At 35.3% G+C, this 19,845-nt stretch overlaps 1 protein-coding gene across 1 annotated transcript; it reads left to right on the forward strand.

Moving 5' to 3' along the window:
- Positions 1 to 9,445: 9,445 nt before the first annotated feature.
- Positions 9,446 to 11,267, forward strand: LOC145594313 (protein FAR-RED IMPAIRED RESPONSE 1-like). Its single transcript, XM_081650647.1, has 3 exons — positions 9,446 to 9,608; positions 9,694 to 10,801; positions 10,880 to 11,267. Exons 1-3 carry the CDS (start codon positions 9,446 to 9,448, stop codon positions 11,265 to 11,267), a joined length of 1,659 nt encoding a protein of 552 aa, XP_081506773.1.
- The last annotated feature ends 8,578 nt before the right edge of the window (positions 11,268 to 19,845 follow it).

The following is a 19,845-nucleotide window of genomic DNA, read 5'->3' on the forward strand; positions in this document are numbered from 1 at the left end:
ATGATTGGGGCCTTTGGTGGGTTCGAAGAGGAGGTATAGTGAGGTTTTTAAGGCCTTGTAAAGTTCAACTTATTTTTACATATTTCGGAAAATAAGTTCTAAATAAATAAAAAGTTTTGATCAGATCATCGTTTTATGTGCAATTTTTTATCGCTAAATATCTTTAATTTCGTGATGAAAAAAGTTATGGAAATTAATAAAATACACATTATTACGAATCTAAAATGACCCCTCTTGATATATTTTTTTCCTTATAGATTATTGTACACTTATGGTTAAACTTTGGTCAAATCAGACAATCAGATCAGACCAAATCAATTCAGATTAGCAAAAATAAGGTTAGCTAAACAAACCCTGCATAGACTTGGCAATCTTGACTTCACCCGAATGACTTGACCCGTGAATCGAATTTGACCCGAAAATAACGACAAATTGACCTGAAACACTAAATCTACCTTATCCAAAAGTGGATCTTGACCTGATACTTGAAGTGACTTGATCAGAAGTTGACTCGATACTATATATGGTCTAACGCGATGTTGATTCGATCTAATTTAGCTGACAGACCCAAAATGTCCTGATGAACTAAATTTATCTTATACCCAAACTAAAAATGCTTGGTGCCAAAAATGACACAAATTGTTTCATGCATCCTTGACCATAATCGAACTCACAAACTGCATTGGCAGTGCTTATTATAACAATTCAATAACAATTATATATACAATTATTGATTTAAGTTTGATCCACTGTAATGACACAAAATAGAATGACCTAAACATACTCGACCGGAACATGACCCGTACATACTTGACTTGAAATTGACCTAAGCGGAACATACCTGACCCAAATTTGATTCGGTGCGAACTTGACAGATACTTGATTCGAAATTGATATTCATGTTTTATATGTTATTTTATCCCCCATCCCATTGTCATTTACATGCATATTTGAGCTCTTCGGAGCTGTTTTTGGTACTAATGTGTGGTTTCTAGTGTTTTGTAAAGTTGGCATTTGTTTTGTAGGATTTTTGACTGCTTTGCCAAAATTTTCTATGGTTTTTCGGCCACTATGAGATATTGGAGCTTGAAGCACATCATGACCGTTGATCGTAGCCCAAGACCGATCGTATCGGTGACTAAGGGCTCAGTTTGTGAAATTAGTTCGAGCATTGGAGCAAGAAGAGATATTGTGCCTCGTCGGTTGAAGCCCAAGGAACATAGAACATAAGATCAAGCCATGGCCAAGGCAAGTTAGGCCCGATCAGGCAACCTTTGGTTCGATCGGGCGGCTGCCCGGAATCAGGGGTGAAGAAAAAAGACGGGTCCGATCGGGCGACCCGAATGTACTTGACCCGAATGTCCATGTCTAGGTTAAAGGGAGAATAGTAACTGTATTTTATTCATTAGTGCTTGCGGGAAAATTGGGCGACAACGACGACCGGAAAGGAGGGGGGTTATGGGGTGGTGGGTTAAGTAAGGGATTTGACTAATTTTTTTATTTATTATATGGCATACATCATGAGATTTTGATAAACAAAAAACCAAAAAAATGGAAACTACAGCGATACCAAACGAAGCCTGAAGTGTTAGCCACTAAACTATCACCATATCAAATGTCATTCTACCAAAATTAAATGCAAATAAGGATTTCAACCATGAATAATGCAATAACTCGGGACACGCCAACCCTAACTAGTTATATATTAAAAAAAACTAGTGAGGTCATGCACTCTTAATAAAAAAAAAAAAAAGTTCTTCACCAGATTTGAACATGCAACTTCTAATTCTTAAGTAAATGTCTTACCACCAAGCTATTTGATATTTTGTGTTATTATTTGAAAACAGAATATGAATATTTAGTGAATGACAATGTGATTAACAAATTTAATTACAAGAATAATGAGTTATATATAAACTAAAACGTGTAGGAAAAATTAGAAATAATAATCCTAACTTTCATCAATTTTGCTAGAATAATCCCAACTTTTGATTATTCTGGAATAATCCGAACTTTATGGGTCATTCTTTTTCTTCAATCCCTAACCGGTCAACCAAAGTCAATGACCTATTACATCAGGTCACTTGACACGTGTCAAGTCCTGCTGGTTGGTCCAAAAAAACAAAAAAAATTGAAAAAAAAAAGAAAAACTTAGCCAACAAACTCCCCTCCCCACCGTTCCACCATAACAGACCTCCACCACCACAGAAACCCGCCGCCTCACCATCACCGAAAAGCCGTCGTTCTTTCCTAGTGGACCGCGTTCTTCCCTCGCCGTTTTCCCCCTTTCCCGAAATCCCGTTCAACCCCCCCACACAACCACCAAAGCAAGCCCTTTCCCACTCCCGAAAAACCCCGTTTACTCCTCCCCCACTTCGAAACCCTAGCGGCTAGTGTTTTCGACGGTGGGGAAGGGGTTTTTGGTGGTTTTCGGTGGTGGGGAAGGTGGTTTAGAGGGATTTTTCGAGAGTAGGGCTGCTGGTTTTTGGGGTTTTCGGGAGTAGGGTTAGTGGTTTTTAGGGTTTGGCTGGTGGCGTGGGAGTTTTGGGGAGGGGATGGTGGTTTGGGTCAAAGCGGCGACTCTAGTGGTGGGGGAGAGACGGCCAGCCGACGAGTGAGGTGGCTGGGATGGCAAGTTGCCGGATTTTTAGGGTGGTTGGGGTTTTGGCTGGGTGGTTTTTTCTTTTTTAATTTTTTTTTTATATATTTTTTTTTATATTTTTTAACCAATTAATTTTTGGCACGTGTCACTTTAACAAAAAAAAAAAAAAAAAAAGAAAAAAACCCATTTAAACGGTAACCGGTATTTGGGATTGAAGAAAAAGTATACCCCCTATGTTCGGATTATTCCAGAATAAATGAAAGTTGGGATTATTCTACCAAAATTGACGAAAGTTGGAATTATTTTTTCTAATTTTTCCAAACGTATATTAATGATCAACCTTATGTAATGACCTGAGGCATTATACGGGCCTAAAAACTAGTTTCCTTTCTTAAAAGTGTCAAATTTCAATCACAAATATCTCTAATTATGTATATAAAAAAAACGCATCAAGAAAAACATTTATTTTTTCTCTTATCTATAATTCACAATAAAAATAAACATAATAATAAAATTAAATTAGTCAAAATAAATTTAGTGGATAGTATCAAAAGTTCAATGTGCTAAATAATTTTATTGTGATATATTTTAGGTGATGACAATATTGTGAATATTATGAAAAGATATCTTAGAATATATTGTGATATTGTGACTTATCTTAGGTTATTGGCCCTCTAAGTATACTCAGGGCCGGTTAGTGGGCTGTGCAAACAGACCCACAGCACAGGGCCCAATTATTCTAAGGGCCCCCAATCAGTTAAAAGTGTTATATATTATAGTAGTGCTTAGGATTACAATAAGAATACATAGTAAAGATGGTAAGTCTATTGTTATAACTTCCACTTGGTTAGGGGTTCGAATCCTAGTAAAGCGTTTTCCCCCCTCCATATTTTGCATTTTTGCATCTTCTCATTTCGTAGGTGTCGACCCTTTTTTCCCTTTTTTGTTGTCTTAGTTCGTAGCATTTGTTTCATTTCCTTAAAGGTTTCACTACTCACTTATTTTTCACCCACCTTTTAATGGATTTTCGTTAGTAATTTATTCTTCAACCTTATTTTAAAGTGTATGTTAAAAGGTGTATTTAACATTATGGACAAAGTCTGTTTTATTATACTATAATTAGCACAGGGCCCCCAAAATGTTTAGGACGGCCCTGAGTATACTTAATTATATATATTGTATGAGGCTGATGTTGATTAATGAGAATAATTATTCAATTGTACTTTAGCAAATTCAAACATGGTAAGTGAAAAATTACTCAAGCAGTCAACCGATGAAACCTAGCTAGCTACAAGATTACGTTTCAAACATTTTTTTTTCCTTCTTTTATATCCCTATCAAATTTGGAATTTTACACTTTAAAACTTCTTTTCTTAAAAACTTTAATTTTGAACTCTTACAATGTAATAATGTCAAAGCTTCCTAGTCCACAAAAATCCAGGTTAGGTTTAAAGTACCTAACATCAAAATTCTTTATATTTCTCCGACACTTTCGTTCCATTTCCTCTATTCATTTGCATTGTTAGTGTGTCTTGGACTCCTTTTCATTCACATAGAAAATGGGTAAAACTCGAGCAACCGCGGTGTCAAGGTCAGAACCTAGGAGGGGCTCAATGGATTACTCGACCGCCTTTCAAGTCAAGACCGGCGTAAACTATAGGGAGTGTCAACGAAATCATGCTGCTTACGCCGGAGGTTATGCAATAGATGGATGTAGAGAGTTCATGCCTAGTGGAAATGAAGGTACTAATCGCGCTCTTGTGTGTGCTGCATGTGGTTGTCACCGGAACTTCCATCGTCGGGAAGTCGATTCCAAGGCTGATTCCGAGTCCTCCTCGGCAAATTCATCAACCGGGCCTTAAGCATGTCAATTTTATACGATGACTTTTCATAACAATGTTTAAGGATAAAGTATATGATACCGTACTTGTTTGTGCAAAAGACGCAAGTACTAATTGTAGTGATCTTATGTACTAATTTATATTTAAGAATAGTGTTTATCTTTTGAAATTAATGATGCATGCAAGAATATTCGGATATAGATTGAGCATGAATTGAAGAAGATCAATGGCGGATACGTCACGTTACCTTTTTTTTTTTTTTTTTTTAAATGAAAATATCTAACATTTGAATGTTCTCTTTTTTACTTCTTAGCTTGTTTATTTGACTTTTATAATTTTATTGAATCAACGTTTAATACGAATCATTTCTTTTCACTCATTCTTTATCATTTTTGTTTCTCATTTAAGTTTTTTCTTAAAGTGACACTTATTTTGACTTTAATATTATCTCTTTTACTTAATATTTTGTTGCTCTTGGACGTATTAAAGAGAAGGATATACAAGATATTGAATTCATTATTAATGTTCTTGAACATCTCAGTTCAAGAAACCATTGAAATATAAGCGCGCTTTTGGACATTTTGTATAAGATTTTCATTTGTTTGGAGAAGAAAGCTTAAGTGAACTTTGTAACAAACTTGCACAATATTTTATGCGTAGGATAAAAGTAATAAGGTAGGGGTTAACATGAATCACCTTGGCAATTATAAATGGTGCTAGTTGTTCCTACAATCTTGGTTTTGCTACACCTTTAATTGGGGAAGTTATGAGTCTTCATAAAGGATTACTTCAAATTTGGTCATTGTATGTATCTTTTAGTTATCGTCATAGTAATTATGTTATGATTTTAAGTCACTTGGTGCAAATGCACCCGATCATCATATATCGTACTTGTTAGCAGTTTGATTAGGCCAGGTCGATCTCTATGTGCAAATACAGGTCGTACATATATTATTCTTTTATATAGTAAATATTAATATTTATTTATATTGATAAGTATGATTTTTTAATATAGAGAAAAGAATGACCTAATTTTTGTATAATTTTCATTTCATAAGAAAACCTTGTTCATTTGAGACCAATTACGTATCATTATCTCATGTGTTTAAAGAAAATTTTAATCCATAGTAACCACATTATTTTCTTAAAAATCTATGAAAAAAAAATAATAATATCATTATAAAATGATCAAAAAGACACTTCACATGTAATAGGATAGGAAAGCATATTGGATTTTGTATAAATAGTATAATACATAGTGTACAATTAGATAAGGTATAAAACTTTATAATGGCTCAAACATGTTCGGAATTAGATTCAAGCACCATCCAAATATCATAAGATCATTGTGTGACCCAAATCTCCCTCGTCTTTTTGTGAAATTATGGTTGACTAGCAAACAATAATACATGAACTGCTCCATTTCATTCACCTTGTTTTAGTGCCTATACTTCGTTTTTTATTTATTATAGGAAATATCTTATCAACAAAAGCCAATAATTGCTCACATGCACTTTGGGTATTATATAATCATATGAAGTGACACTAAAAAAGTTTGATCGCATCAACAAAATAATAGAGTTTGGCCACAAATTTATTGGACTATTTGGAAAATAGAACTATGCCATGTTCCTTCTCAACCAATCATTTAAATTAGTCATGATCTCATGAATGATGACATGCACTCCCTCTTTCATAAAACTTAAACAATATCTGTCATAATTAGAACCATCATATACTAATTTGAATCCATGACTGTTAACTCTTCTAAACAATATCCATCATAATTAGAACAATATCTGTCATGTTAACTCTTGATACAATATCAAAGGGTTAATTCAACCAAAGTTTTAGTTTTTTTTTTTTTTTTTTTTTTTTTTTTTTTTTTTTTTTTTTAATACAGGATTTAAACCAAAAGCTTAATCTTAATCGAAGGATGTTCTTGTACATCATGCTAACTCTTAATACTATATCAAGAACTAATGTAATCAAAAGTTTAATTCGATGGTTGAAGCTTAGGATTGGTTGTGTGCCCTATCATAGAATTATACAGTTAAGTGAAAACCTTTTGTTATCAGGAGTAGATTGATAAATCTGAGTAGGGTAATGATGAATGCATAATGCTGTTGAGATATTACTATTCTCTTGGAATATATCATTCTTTCTTGAGCCCTTAAAGATTTCAAGCTTCTTCTTTTTAATGTATTACTATTATTCGTCGTGAATGTTTATCATATGAATGTAGTACGTGTGCCATTGAGTGAAAACTCTAACAATACGGGGTAGATTGATAAATCTAATTAAAACTCTAATTAGGATAGTGAGGGGATGTAGATTGCTATATTGGATATTAGTATATTGCCATTCTCTTGGAATGATATAATTCTCACTTGACTGCCTCATAGTTTTCATGCTTTTTTTTTTCTTATTTTTTTTTTTTTTTTTTTTGGAAAATTTGACAATTACCACCTTCTATTATGTCCATTTTAGCAATTACCACCTTCTATTTTTCTTTTTGAAAATTACCACCTTCTATTTTCAAAAATCAAAAGTTACCACCTTCTTGCCTCTCAACTACCACGTGACGTCATTTTAGGCCCATTCTTTCCCTTTCCTCCCTATTTCTCTCCCATTTCTCTTCCATAACTCGATTCTTACCTTCTCATTCACTTATTTTCCCCCAAAAATTCAGAAACTCTTCAATTCACTCCTCCAAATCAAAATTAACGAACAATTATTGGTGGTTTGGGGAAAAAAGTGAAAGGGGAGATGAGAATCCAAATAGGAATGGGAAATGTGAGGGAAATAGGGAGGGAAGGGAAAGAATGGGCCCAAAATGACGTCACGTGGTAGTTGGGGGGCAAGAAGGGTGGTAACTTTTGATGTTTTTGAAAATAGAAGATGGTAATTTTCAAAAAAAAAAAATAGGTGGTAATAACTAAAATGGACATAACAGAATGTGGTAATTGTCAAAATTTCTTTTTTTTTTTTTTAATGTATTACAGTATGCATCAATATTGATACATAATATAGCTTATCATCAAGTGAAGCTAGGGCAACATTTATTAATACTTCAAATACTAATTAATAATACTATAAATTGATAATACAATAAATGATATATTTACATTATTAAAATATTATGTTTTGCGATTTACTTGAACGCAATAAAACGTGAATTGTCCATAGTAAGACAATATTATTTTAGAAAAAGAATGCAATAAAATGCTACAATTAATTAAAGTACATTGCATGCAATATTCTTACGTGGGAATTCTTCAATCATTTTCAATCACACATTATTATATATACAATTGATTGATTGGCAATTGGCATGTGGATACTATTTAGGTTGCTTTGATTGATCGTTAAAGTTTCTAACTCAATTTGTCGACCACAATTTTAGTTTTTAATTATATACAAGAAGGGGGTCATTTCAATGATCTTTACATTATTTAATTTGCACATGTAGTTTAAAACTAAAATTAAATTCCTATTCCTAATTAATCTGAAGTTAGGCTTTAGATTTGGCAATTATTTTGGTTGATGTCTAAATCTGAATTATCTGATAGGGTTTGTTCGTTAAAAGTTAGTTTTTATTGTACTTTTAAGAATTATTATTGTACTTTACTCACGGTGAAGAATCCGTGAAAAATCATCATATTTTTTTTGTTTGTAAATCTAAGCAAAAATTTATTTGCATTTGGATTTAGAACTTTAATTGGTCGGTGGTATTTCATATGATAACCAAAGTTGTCAAGATCAATTCATTTATGCCTATATATGTGATTAATAATTGAAGAAATGAGCCTAAAAAAAAAAAAAAGAAAACGGGTTAATGTATATGTTGTAATAATCAAGGTTATAGAAATTCTTATAGTTTACATTTAAAGAAAATTAGAAAAAGAAAAAAAAAAAAAAATAATCAATGTAGTTGCTTCACATTTAATTTTTGGTTGGATGAAATTGATTATAGAGAATTTTGGTGTAAACAAATATAATTAATGTAAGAGTAAAGTGAATCAACCTTATGAAGGCCAACCCATGCCAAGCAATCAGGGAGCAGGCCCCCATTCATCTTGAAGATGAACAAAATATGTTTATCTCAGGGGCAATTTGTAAATAAGTGTAACAGTGTTTAGTCCACCTTGCGCAATGACTAGGCACTTATTAAAATGAGTTGGCATTTTATGCTGAGTAATAGAAAACTTCAACTTCAAGGAGTAGTGAATGAACTCCGTTAATAAGCTAATGACGATTCTCATCTAACTGCCGTTACTATTTTAGATCAATTACGATATATTACAAATAGTTTGCCGCAGTGCAATTGGGACCAGGGAGCATGCTAAAAGGAGTTCAGCTGATGATGGGGCAGCCTTGGTGGTTGTCGGTCGATAATAGTCGTTAGATCTGGTAAGTATTTAAAAGCTTGATGATTAGTTCATATAAAGTGGTAGGTTTTGTGATAATTTTGTTGAGTAATGTGTTTTCGTGGTATAATGTGAAAAATTGGCTTGAAAATTAATATTATTGTGATGGTTTATTAATAATTAGAAAATTCATATAATTATTACGTAGTTATTTGCACGACTTATAGAACATTTGGTAAGTGTTAGTTTAATTACAAAGTAGGATAATAAAATTCATAATGCAGGGCATTAGTACCTTATGTAATCAAATTAGGATTGGAGATGTGTAGATCAGATGTGTAGAAGGAATTTTTTTTGAAATATTTTAAAGATTTGAGTGAATGTGTGTGATGGACGTATATTAGGATTCAATTCACAAGTACTGGCAATATATAAGGACTCAATTCAAAGAGGTGTAGTAATTTAGTGCAATTGCAAAGAATTCATGGAAGGAGTCATATGTGTTTTGGATCAATTTCAGTTTAGTTGATATGTATATCACGTGATTCCATGGAAACTTGAACTGTATAAATCTGCTTGTTGTTGCCTGTGTTTAGATTTGACTTGGTGTCGGTTATATACTGTGGTTGGCAATGGATAATTTTGTTGGTACACCGGGTGCTGCTGGTAATGGTGTTTATGCGGGAGACAAGGGGAGCGGTGTTAGGGGTAGGGAATTGAGTTCTGAAAGGGGTAACTTTATCGATGACTCGAGGAATGTTGATAATAACGGTGTAATTGTTCCTTTTGTGGATGGTCAGTCGATCTAGCCCTCGAAATATGCATGGGAGGGAGTACACAACACCAATCAAAACGGTTGAGACAATTGAAACCGTTGTAGCGAGTAATCACATTAGTGTGGTTAGTTACGTGGAAGAACCCAAGCTTGGAATGCTGTTTAGTTCATGGCAAGATGTTGAAGTATATTATAAAGAATATGCTGAGCAAATTGGCTTTGGAGTGAGTAGGGTTCAGGGAGCGTATTCAAAAGGGGAGCAGAGACATCGAATATCTACGACGTGGAGATGTGAGTGTTATGGCAAACCGGACATGAGGACGCAACGGGAAGCAAAGAAGAGGGCTAAGGCTATGGGGTTTAGTGGTTCGGGCGGTGTAGTTGGAGGGGTCGTGGTGGAGGATGATTTGAGTCGCTCTAAAAGAAGGTCTAAGAAATGTGAGTGCGGAGCTATGGTTTATGCAAGTGTAAATCGGGATGGTCAATGGGTAATAAAGAAAGTGAACCTGGAGCATACAAACCACACTCCTAATCCTACCATGGCAAAGCTTGTTAAAGAGTACAGAATGAAGAAATACACATCTAGGGCTCGAAAGAACCTATTTAACTTTTTCGATCAAGGGGTAACAGTGTCCCAAATCCATGGTTGCATGGCGACAGAGGTGGGAGGGAGCGAAAATCTAGCTTTGACCGTTAAAGACCTACAGCATGAGGTCTATAAAAAGAGGAGGTTGCAAATGGAAGGCGGAGACTCAGTTGCGATGATGACTTTTTTTCGACAAATGCAGTCAAGGAATCAGAATTTTTATCACACACAGAGGCTTGACGACGAAGGAAGGTTGAAGGACGTGTTGTGGGTTGATCCCCGTAGCCGTGCAGCGTATGAGGAGTTCGGGGACGTGGTTTGTTTTGACGCAACTTACCTAACCAACAAGTATGCCCTTCCGTTTGTGAATTTTGTTGGTGTTAACCATCATGGACAAACCATTTTACTCGGATGCGCACTGGTGTCCCGGAAAGATTGTGACACATTTCGTTGGCTGTTTAAGCAGTGGTTGGAGTGTATGAATGATAAACCCCCGTTAGCAATACAAACTGATCAAGCAGCCGCAATGCGGAAGCCCCTGGAGGAGATCATGCCAGGTACACGACATCGTTGGTGTATTTGGCACATAATGAGAAAGATTCCAGATAAGCTTGGTAAATGTGCCAGGTTAGTAACGTGCAATGTTTTGATGTCGTTATTGGGAGACAAAGTTAATTTGCATGGATGATACATATTTTCTTGCAGGTATAAACAAATCAAGAGACAGTTGAAGTCTGTTGTATATGAAAGCTTTACAATTCAAGAGTTTGAGAATGGATGGTCGGAATTAGTGGAGAACTTCGAGTTGGAGAGCAACGAGTGGCTGAACACTTTGTATACAGAACGGCATATGTGGGTTCCCGCGTTCATGAAGGAATATTTTTGGGCGGGCATGAAGACCACTCAACGAGTTGAGAGTATAAATAGTTTCTTTGATGGTTTTCTTCACAGGAACACCCAACTTTTTGAATTCCCGGTGAAATATGATAGTGCAATGAAGAAGCGAGTTGGTGATGAAACCGATGCGGATGCAAAATGTTCCAAGTACATTAGAAGAAATGTTACAGGGTTCAATGTTGAGAAGCTTTTCTAAAAAATATACACCGACACCAAATTTCAGGAGGTCCAAAATGAATGCATACGAATGATGTACTGTGTTCCAAGGCAAGAGAATAAGGTTTCTGATATTCTAATTCAGTATGTCATTGAAGATCGGGTTTGGATTGTTCCGGACGGAAAAAGTGAGGACGTTTTAACTGAAAAACGTAGATTTTACGCTGCTACTTTTGACACTGAAACAAAGGTGGTCTGCTGTGATTGTAGAAAATTTGAAACTGATGGGATAATGTGTAGACATACAAATCGAATTCTGGATTTGAATCATGTTAAAGACATTCCCGATCGTTACATTCTTAGTCGATGGCGAAAGGACATACTACGTAAGCACACCCGCGTAACAGTCTCTTATCATGATACCGAAAAGATAGCCGAGGTGAAAAGGTATACAGCTTTGTTGAACGCTTTTGAGCCAATTTGTGATGAGGCGGCTATGGTTGATGATGTGACTGTCCAATTGGTGATTAAGAATTTGGAGAAACTTAAATCTCAAGTCACCGAATGTAGAAGGAAGAAACTAGCTCAAACAGTCCCCATTGTATACCCAGATGATGGGTCACATGCTGTACATCACAGCCCTGAAGTCAATTGCTCTACTGCAGAAGCGCAGCAACCAGCTGTGGATTCAGATGATACGCTTGATGAAACTGTCTGCCCTAACACTATAGTGAGAGACCCAGTCACAAAAAAAAGAGGACGGGGAAGGCTAAAAGCAACACGGTACAAGGGACTCTCTGAAATAGGGTACAAGAACAGCTCCTAATCACAACCAAAGTCAGGACAAAGCCCCTCTGAAAAAGCCGTGTAAGCAATCCGCTCCTAAGAACAAGCGAAGTAAGGACCAAGCCCCTAAGAAGAAGCCATTTAAGAAACCTACTCATAAGAAGGTATATGTTCCTGCCACCAACCTTGAAGCAAACTTATTGTTATTACCTAATATAAATATTAGTAGTTCCTTACGCTGTCACTTGTTCACAGCAACATAGCGGATTGGACAGTGTAGGTAACCCCATCACTTCGAAATGTCAAAAGAATTTGCCAAAAAAGGTTAGTTAAACATGTTGCTGGATTTAAGAATCCAATTTTTTTTGTGATCTAATGTTAAATATATTTTGTGGACGAGTACACAGCAAAAGAAGGTTGGAGTGAAGGTTAAAGTACCCGTGCATCGTCCGGTAATAAATTCATATAGTCATATCTCATGTTCGCCTCTTTTAATTTATCGGCATGATATTTGATATAATTTTACTTGCCAAGTGCTGAGAACACCATCATCAACCAACTTGGATTGGTTGAATGAAGAAGACAGTCTACTCACTGGGTGCTCTAAAGGTTTGTCCGAGACGCTAGTTGGATCTGCAAACAGCCCCCCATGGCCAAGAATACACGCAAGAGGAAGGTACATTTGCCACACAAAAAACCTTATGTGTCAGTTTAGGTGCATTATTACAGACTGTTGTTTTTGGACTAGGCTATGAATACCCTGTCACCAAGCAACTTGGATTGGCTAATTGAGGACGATACTGAACTCGTGGACTGCTCAATTAGCCTGTCTGCCAATGCCTCCAAAACACCCAAGAGGAAGGTGAAAACATTACATCTACACAGCCTTAATTACATCACCCTCATGTATATTTTCTTTGTCACTGCTGACACTGTTGATTGATGATCAGACTGTAGGTACTCCTTCTTCAACGAATTTGGATTGGCTGAACGACGTAGGTAGTCTCCTCGAGGATCGCTCGATTACTTTGGGCGAGACGGATACGGATACAGAGCCAGGCAGCCCCCCACATGTCACTACACATCTCAATAAGAAGGTAATGTGAAATACTCAACCTCTAGGGTTACCTTTTGACGAAAACAATAGTTCACGCTACTTAACATTACTAATTATGAGTTACGTTAATGATGTATCAGGCCCGGAGCACACCATCGTCTGCAACCCTAGTGTGGACGGATGAGGACGATAGCCTGCTCGTTGATTGCTCTATTGGATTGTCCGAGACATTATAACAAAATTTCATCCCCCTACTTGTACTTTGGGAACAGTATGGGATAAGTAGTTGTGTTACCCTTTTTAAGAAATCGTCAAACGTTCCTGTTGTTTAAAATAATTTCATCACTAGATTAAGGTTGTGCTTTTCTAAAGTAATGATGTACAATTACATTATTGGTCATGGGATAAGCCATTCCTTAAGTGTTTCATATTTCTGAATCCTCTGCCTAACAACAAATGTATAACATACTTTAATTCCTTCTGAGTAATACAAACTGGAAAACAGTTTAATCCGCTTTACATAAACAACTTGTTTTTTGGGTTGATTAGCAAGAAATGACTACTCTTAACGCGATCCCGTTACAAAAATTATATGGAAGTTTAAACGATAAACATAATTGTGCCACTGGGGCCTCAATTCTAAAAAATTATACGACAAATTGGGCCAAACCGTAAAATTCACATCTTTGAATCCAACACTGTTCACGGGCCATGATTCACCTAATTTTGTATCTAGGCCAAAATGGCCAATTGAAAAATGTTCTGCGGTAACAATTATAAATATTGGGCCGGCCCAAACAAACAATATTTTTCTGGTCTCACATGTATATTTTGAAATGGGCTAACCAGGACACAATTAAACAATTAGTTCAACTATCCATTAATATCCAATACGATACAAAAAGTTTCAAGAACTCTAGTTCGATCCATTTGAGGGACTATTACACATTCTCCCAAATAACAATTCTTAATTAAGACGAGACCCCTTCAACACAAAATACGAATAACTAGTTACTACTAATTAATTAACATTAATATCCGAATTACAATTCTGAAGTACATAACAAGCCCAACTGTTTGACATTCTTGAATACAAAACGCTTACCTGGACTTATAATGTTGCATTTGACATGTTGAACGTATCCTTTGCAGGTAAAACATTAAGGTCGAGCTGTATGTCTTTCCCCTCCTTAACTCTACTACCCTTGCAGCTACACAGTATCTCCATAATCCAAGGATTGACCTTCATGGTCCTTTGACCAGACCCATTTTTTTCACTTCTTTGCGCTTCCTAAACAGCTTTCCCAAACCGAAAAACCTTTTTTTTTTCCATTGAAGTTTCGGGTGACGAAGGTTGCATGTTCAAGTCCACTTCCTGTTACCTAACAATGGAAGTGAGTTGTTTGATCCACCAGCAACGCCCATCGTTGAAATACTTTGCTTGCTACCTACGTGGTCTTCCAGGAATGAATGCCTAGGAGACATATACGGATGTAACAGCAACATGTTCCTTGCGGACAGTTCATTGTCTTCCACATCCAACTCATCATCAGAAGATTCAGAGTCAAGGTGTGCACTTAGCACCTCGTCAAAATCAATTGACGAAGTATGTGAACCAATGAGATTACCAGACGGACAAGATGTGTAGAACGGATCATTTTCTACCATACTAATAGGAACCATGAGGCGATCCCTAGGCCCACCAAAAATTGTGGACTTAACATATATAGTCCGTACATCGTTGGCTTCCATGACTACCCTTTCTAAGTTTATGATGTATTTGTTATATTTAGTATACTTGACCAAGAGGTTCAACTACACTATATTATGGTCTTGTACTGTTATATAGCACGAGTTGAGGTGGTTGAGTAGCATTAATGGAGCCGTTTGAGGGGGCTTCCATAGTCCAAACCCTGTCTTGCAGTAGACTTCGAAGTAGTTTGTCAAACTCGAGTACATGACAAGATGCTTAGGAAATCTTATTTGAAGATACTTGTGATGTCATTCTGGCCTGTTGTAGGTAAAGAAGCAACACTAAATACTTCATCCACAACAATATTGTACTTTTATTGGTGATGTTGTGTTCATCCATTAGGTAATAACATATTATTTAATTTCCCTTCTTAGTTATGTTGTTGGTTCTATATTCAACCAACCATATTTACAAACTCTATATTAGTGCGCTACAAAAACTCGACAGTGCACATTCAAATTCAGATTTATTGAATTTTGCTTCTATAAGTCCAAACAAGATATATTTGACAAGTACAATCCCTTTCGTTATAATTCTTTTTTTTTAAATAAAAACAAGTTTGCAATCACATTAAATCCTATCCTAATATGATCCCATGTACGTCGAGTGAATAAACTATTTTACTCAACTAAATGCATATGAAGAGGTCAACGAGATAGATTGTAAACAACCAATATGTAACACTCACTAACAAATCATCTTTCACCTACTGCACATACTAGCAAACATAATACTAATTATATATCACATTAGTTAATAAAACAAGCAAGTTTTTGCAGTACATTACAAATACCATAAGTTGTTAACACTAGAGAGCCAAAGCTACACCACTACTACATCAACCTACCCACCTAGCCAAGGATCACATACTTGCCTAAACTACTCCAACGGGACCTTAATGAGTACCCTAACCTAAATTAACTTAATAACTACCAACATATTAACGCATAACACCAAGTGACACGAATTACAACAATTTAAATACATCCGATCGAGAAAATTCAACCATAATTAAACAATTCAACCATGATTAATATGTTCTTCTATTGCATATTTTGATGTAATTTTTAATATGTCTGAAATTAATATTACATGGACAGAATAAAATTACTCACTACCTAAAACATCAAGTGCACACTTAGGATACTGTGTTACATAAACAATAAAGACATAGATCTTGTGTAGTCATGCAACTTGTAAATGTGTTACTTATATCTACCTTAAACCATAACTTTATACATGATTATTCGAAACAAGATAATATTAATAAAAATATATTTTATTCCTCATTTAATGAACTTCTACAATAATGACAGAGTTAAACAATATGTACATGAATAAATATGCACCTCTTTAGTAGTTTTTGTTCTACTTATTACATTGGTTGAAATTAATGTGAATTAACAAGATTAAAATTACTCAATAAACAAAAATTCTACGGCATTTTTTTAAACTAATCATCCACAAAACCCTTACAAGCATAATAAGGTTTCATTATAACACGATCTACGTACAAAAATGTGTTAAATTTACTACACAAGTAAGAGAACTTGTGTTGTCAAGCAACTTATTAATAAATACGTATACATAAGCTAACCATTAATAATCTACAATGAACATTAAAATTTAACTGATGCCCGTTAATAAACGTGTTAGCATGTATTAGCTACTACTAGCGACATAATACGTATGAAATGCAAATTTTATAGAGTAAAAATATAGTAATAAAAGTATACTTGAGGAACCACCGTGACACGTCTCCATCTTGGATTCCAGCAGCAATAGCAGTCGACATGGATGGAACTATCACATCAAAACGCTTAATGATGATGTGTTGGGCCAAAAGATCCACCCTTGTTGCATAATCGCTGTAAACGCGATACATGGTTTCAGCAGCTCCCACCACGTACGGAACACCGTGGTCGTGCAAGTTGGTGCTCCTCACCCTTATATTGTAGGACAGAACACCTCCGTTGTAGTTGTGGGGGATCCGACACCACCTTGAGCTTGTTGCATGGCATAGAAAAAGGGTATTCCAATGCCACCCAGAGGAAGATGTTGCGCGATTGGCTGGAGTGCAGGTTCAATGGCAGGAAGTATGGGTGGCCCTTGTTGAGGAGCTTCCAGTGGTTCAGCCGGGGGAATGTTAAGGTCTGTTTGACCCAGGTTGTTCACACCAATCCCCGGGGGAAATTGGTTGCCAACAGGGAGTGGGTCGGGGGCTGGAATATTGCCTTGAGCCTGTGCAGCTGCTGCATTCGCAAGCATTGCCAGAGCTCTTATGGTTCGACGGGGTGTTGGACCACTAGTCTTGCGGCCCCTCCGCTTGGAGAAGGAAGGACCAGCTTCAGATTTTTTCGTAGGACTCATTTTTTTGGATTAAAGAAGGAGTGTGTGATTTTGTGTGTTTGGAAGATGAGTTGATGAAAAATGAGTAGCTTAATGTGTCAATTTATAATGGAAAAGTAAAACCCTACCCCTGTTTGACATCACATTAAGCCAGGTGTGCATTACTTTTTTTATTTTTTTTTTCATCTGCACTTATACTAGTAGTCACACTTAATTATATCAAATGCAAAAAGTAAAAATTATTCCTAATACTTAGGCAATAATCAATAATTTTTAATAGGTATAATTTTCTATTCATCGCCACTAAGTTCGGGATAATATGGTCAATATATATATATATATATATATATATATATATATATATATATATATATATATATATATATATATATATATATATATATATATATATATATATATATATATATATTACAACGATATATTCTAATGTGTCGCCGTTAATTTTGTGTATGTATTTCGTCCTCCACAATTTCCGGTAGCATTACAATTTTGTTTTTAAAACATTAGTTAAGAGTGCTCGTGTCATGCCCTTTATACTTGTACGGTTGTAAAGACCCGAACACAAATAACAACGTACATTGTATGGATCTAACGTACCGAAATGCTCCAAAGTTGTGATCTCAAAAACCATTATTAATATGTAGTTAAACACGTATTTGTAATCGTCATTAATCTTCGTGCGATCTATCGTACATCTTTCGTATATGTAATCGGATACAACAAAAGTGCTTATGGCCAATGTTAAGTATGTCATATAACTTATGGAAATATGGAGTATTTTATTTCTAAAGATGGGGGTAAAGATGTAAATACAAGTTATAACATTTGTAGACTTTCTGGCCAACTAAGCCCAACTACCAGTAATAAATATTAATCCTCAGCCTTAGCTATGGAGTTTGGCACAAGCTTCACATCAATGTCAGTCTTTGGGGAGTAGAGAGGAAAGGTAAATGTATTAAGTGGCAAGTTACTGTTTGTTGTTCTTCTTTTATCTTAACAAATCACAATCCAACAAGTACCAAAGCATTGTTATGCCCTTTCCATACTTCTACATATAGCAATAATACCACCTAAGATTTTCTCCAGATTTTCAGTGATTTTGTGACAATTTGGATCGAGCATTTACAAGAAAACTACTCATGTACAATTACTTACCATGTACAATTTTTGAGCCTAGGTCATATGATTACATAACAAAAATATTTTATGTTTGACATTTATAACAACCCAAGTTCCATATTTTGCTAACGGATAAATACGTTAATAATACATTACTAATGCATATCAGTATTATTAAAACATACGTGAAATAAAACAAGGTTCAACTTAAATATTTCATCTGCCTAGTGCATGCGAAATCCTTTAACATTAAGTTAAAAAGTGACATAATAAAAATAAGAAATATAAAGAAATTGTTAAAACAATCGTCGCTAATCCATCGATCTCTACAAGTTACACCGTCTCAATACAATTTTATTAATAACTCCCAACCACTTTGCAATTAAAAAAAGAGGACGATTGACAAGATGGGTAACTAGCCGCTTGAAGAATTGCAGTCCCTCCCAGTGCACAATCCAAGAGGAGCAATTAATCTACATCTAAGGCTAGTACATACAAATAGTACATCCAACACTAGTTTTATGGAGATACAAGGAAGCTTTTTATTGGTTTAAATTTATTATTTACCATATGCATATATCTTTTGTGTAAGAACAGCTCGATTGTATTTGTTAGGAGAAGAAAGCAAGTTATTTTTAATAAATCAATAAAGACGTTTGAGTCGTTCACTTATCAGCTCCATAATAATATCTTGTTCATTTTTTGGTGCTAATTTAAACAACACCACTATTGTGTTATTCCAAACATTTAAGAATTCCCGCCTACTTATTACAATTTTTGTTGGAAAAGTAGATCGTGTGGCTAAATACGTTGTGTTACATATTATATAATTTTACCCACGAAAATATACTACATATACTTTATTATAATCAATGAATAAATTAGAAAAATGATTGTAATGTAACAAAGTCAGTAACATGAGGTAAGTTCGTGTGATAGTAAATAATGTTGGACAAGGAAAAATTGAAACAAATTTGCTTAAATAAAACAAAGATCAAGATCATCCTAAAGTAACTAATAAAGGGTCTTGTTTCTGCCTTGTACAAAAAAATGAAAAATATACATTATTTTACTAACATTACGTCGGTACGACCTGTAAGTGCTAAGTGATAAGTAATTTAACAGATCATAATGGTTGGTCTTTGGATTTAAAATTAGTGCACAAATGGTTTCAATAGAGGCCTCAGCCAAGATTTCACCTTCATCATTAACAAACAAGTATTCAAACTGCGAAAAATCTAACTCGGGCTCGAGTCTCGACGGTGGATCAAAGAATAGAAGAGCGGGAGTGTGGCACTTGGTAATGGCAAGCCTAGGCATGGCCTGTGTCGTTTAAGATAGTATGGTAGGAGCAAAGGAATGTGGAGGTGAAGAATTGAGATATAAGCGAGAAGGGATGGGGGAAAGGAAAAATGTGTCACGAAATCCTCCTTATATACTAATAGTAAGGGTAAATCTAGGATATTTTGGCTTATTTTAAAAATACTATTTAATTACTAAATTAAATATAAAACAGAAAAAATTAAAATACAT

This window comes from Chenopodium album, chromosome 19 (genome assembly GCF_948465745.1).
Source record: "Chenopodium album chromosome 19, dcCheAlbu1.1, whole genome shotgun sequence".
NCBI classification, from domain to species: Eukaryota; Viridiplantae; Streptophyta; class Magnoliopsida; order Caryophyllales; family Amaranthaceae; genus Chenopodium; species Chenopodium album.

Coding starts and splice junctions, on each gene's coding strand:
- LOC145594313 (XM_081650647.1), top strand. CDS start 9,446: ATGGATAATTTTGTTGGTACACCGGGTGCTGCTGGTAATGGTGTTTAT. Junction 9,609..9,693: donor AATTGTTCCTTTTGTGGATG/GTCAGTCGATCT, acceptor AAACCGTTGTAG/CGAGTAATCACATTAGTGTG. Junction 10,802..10,879: donor AAGCTTGGTAAATGTGCCAG/GTTAGTAACGTG, acceptor ATTTTCTTGCAG/GTATAAACAAATCAAGAGAC.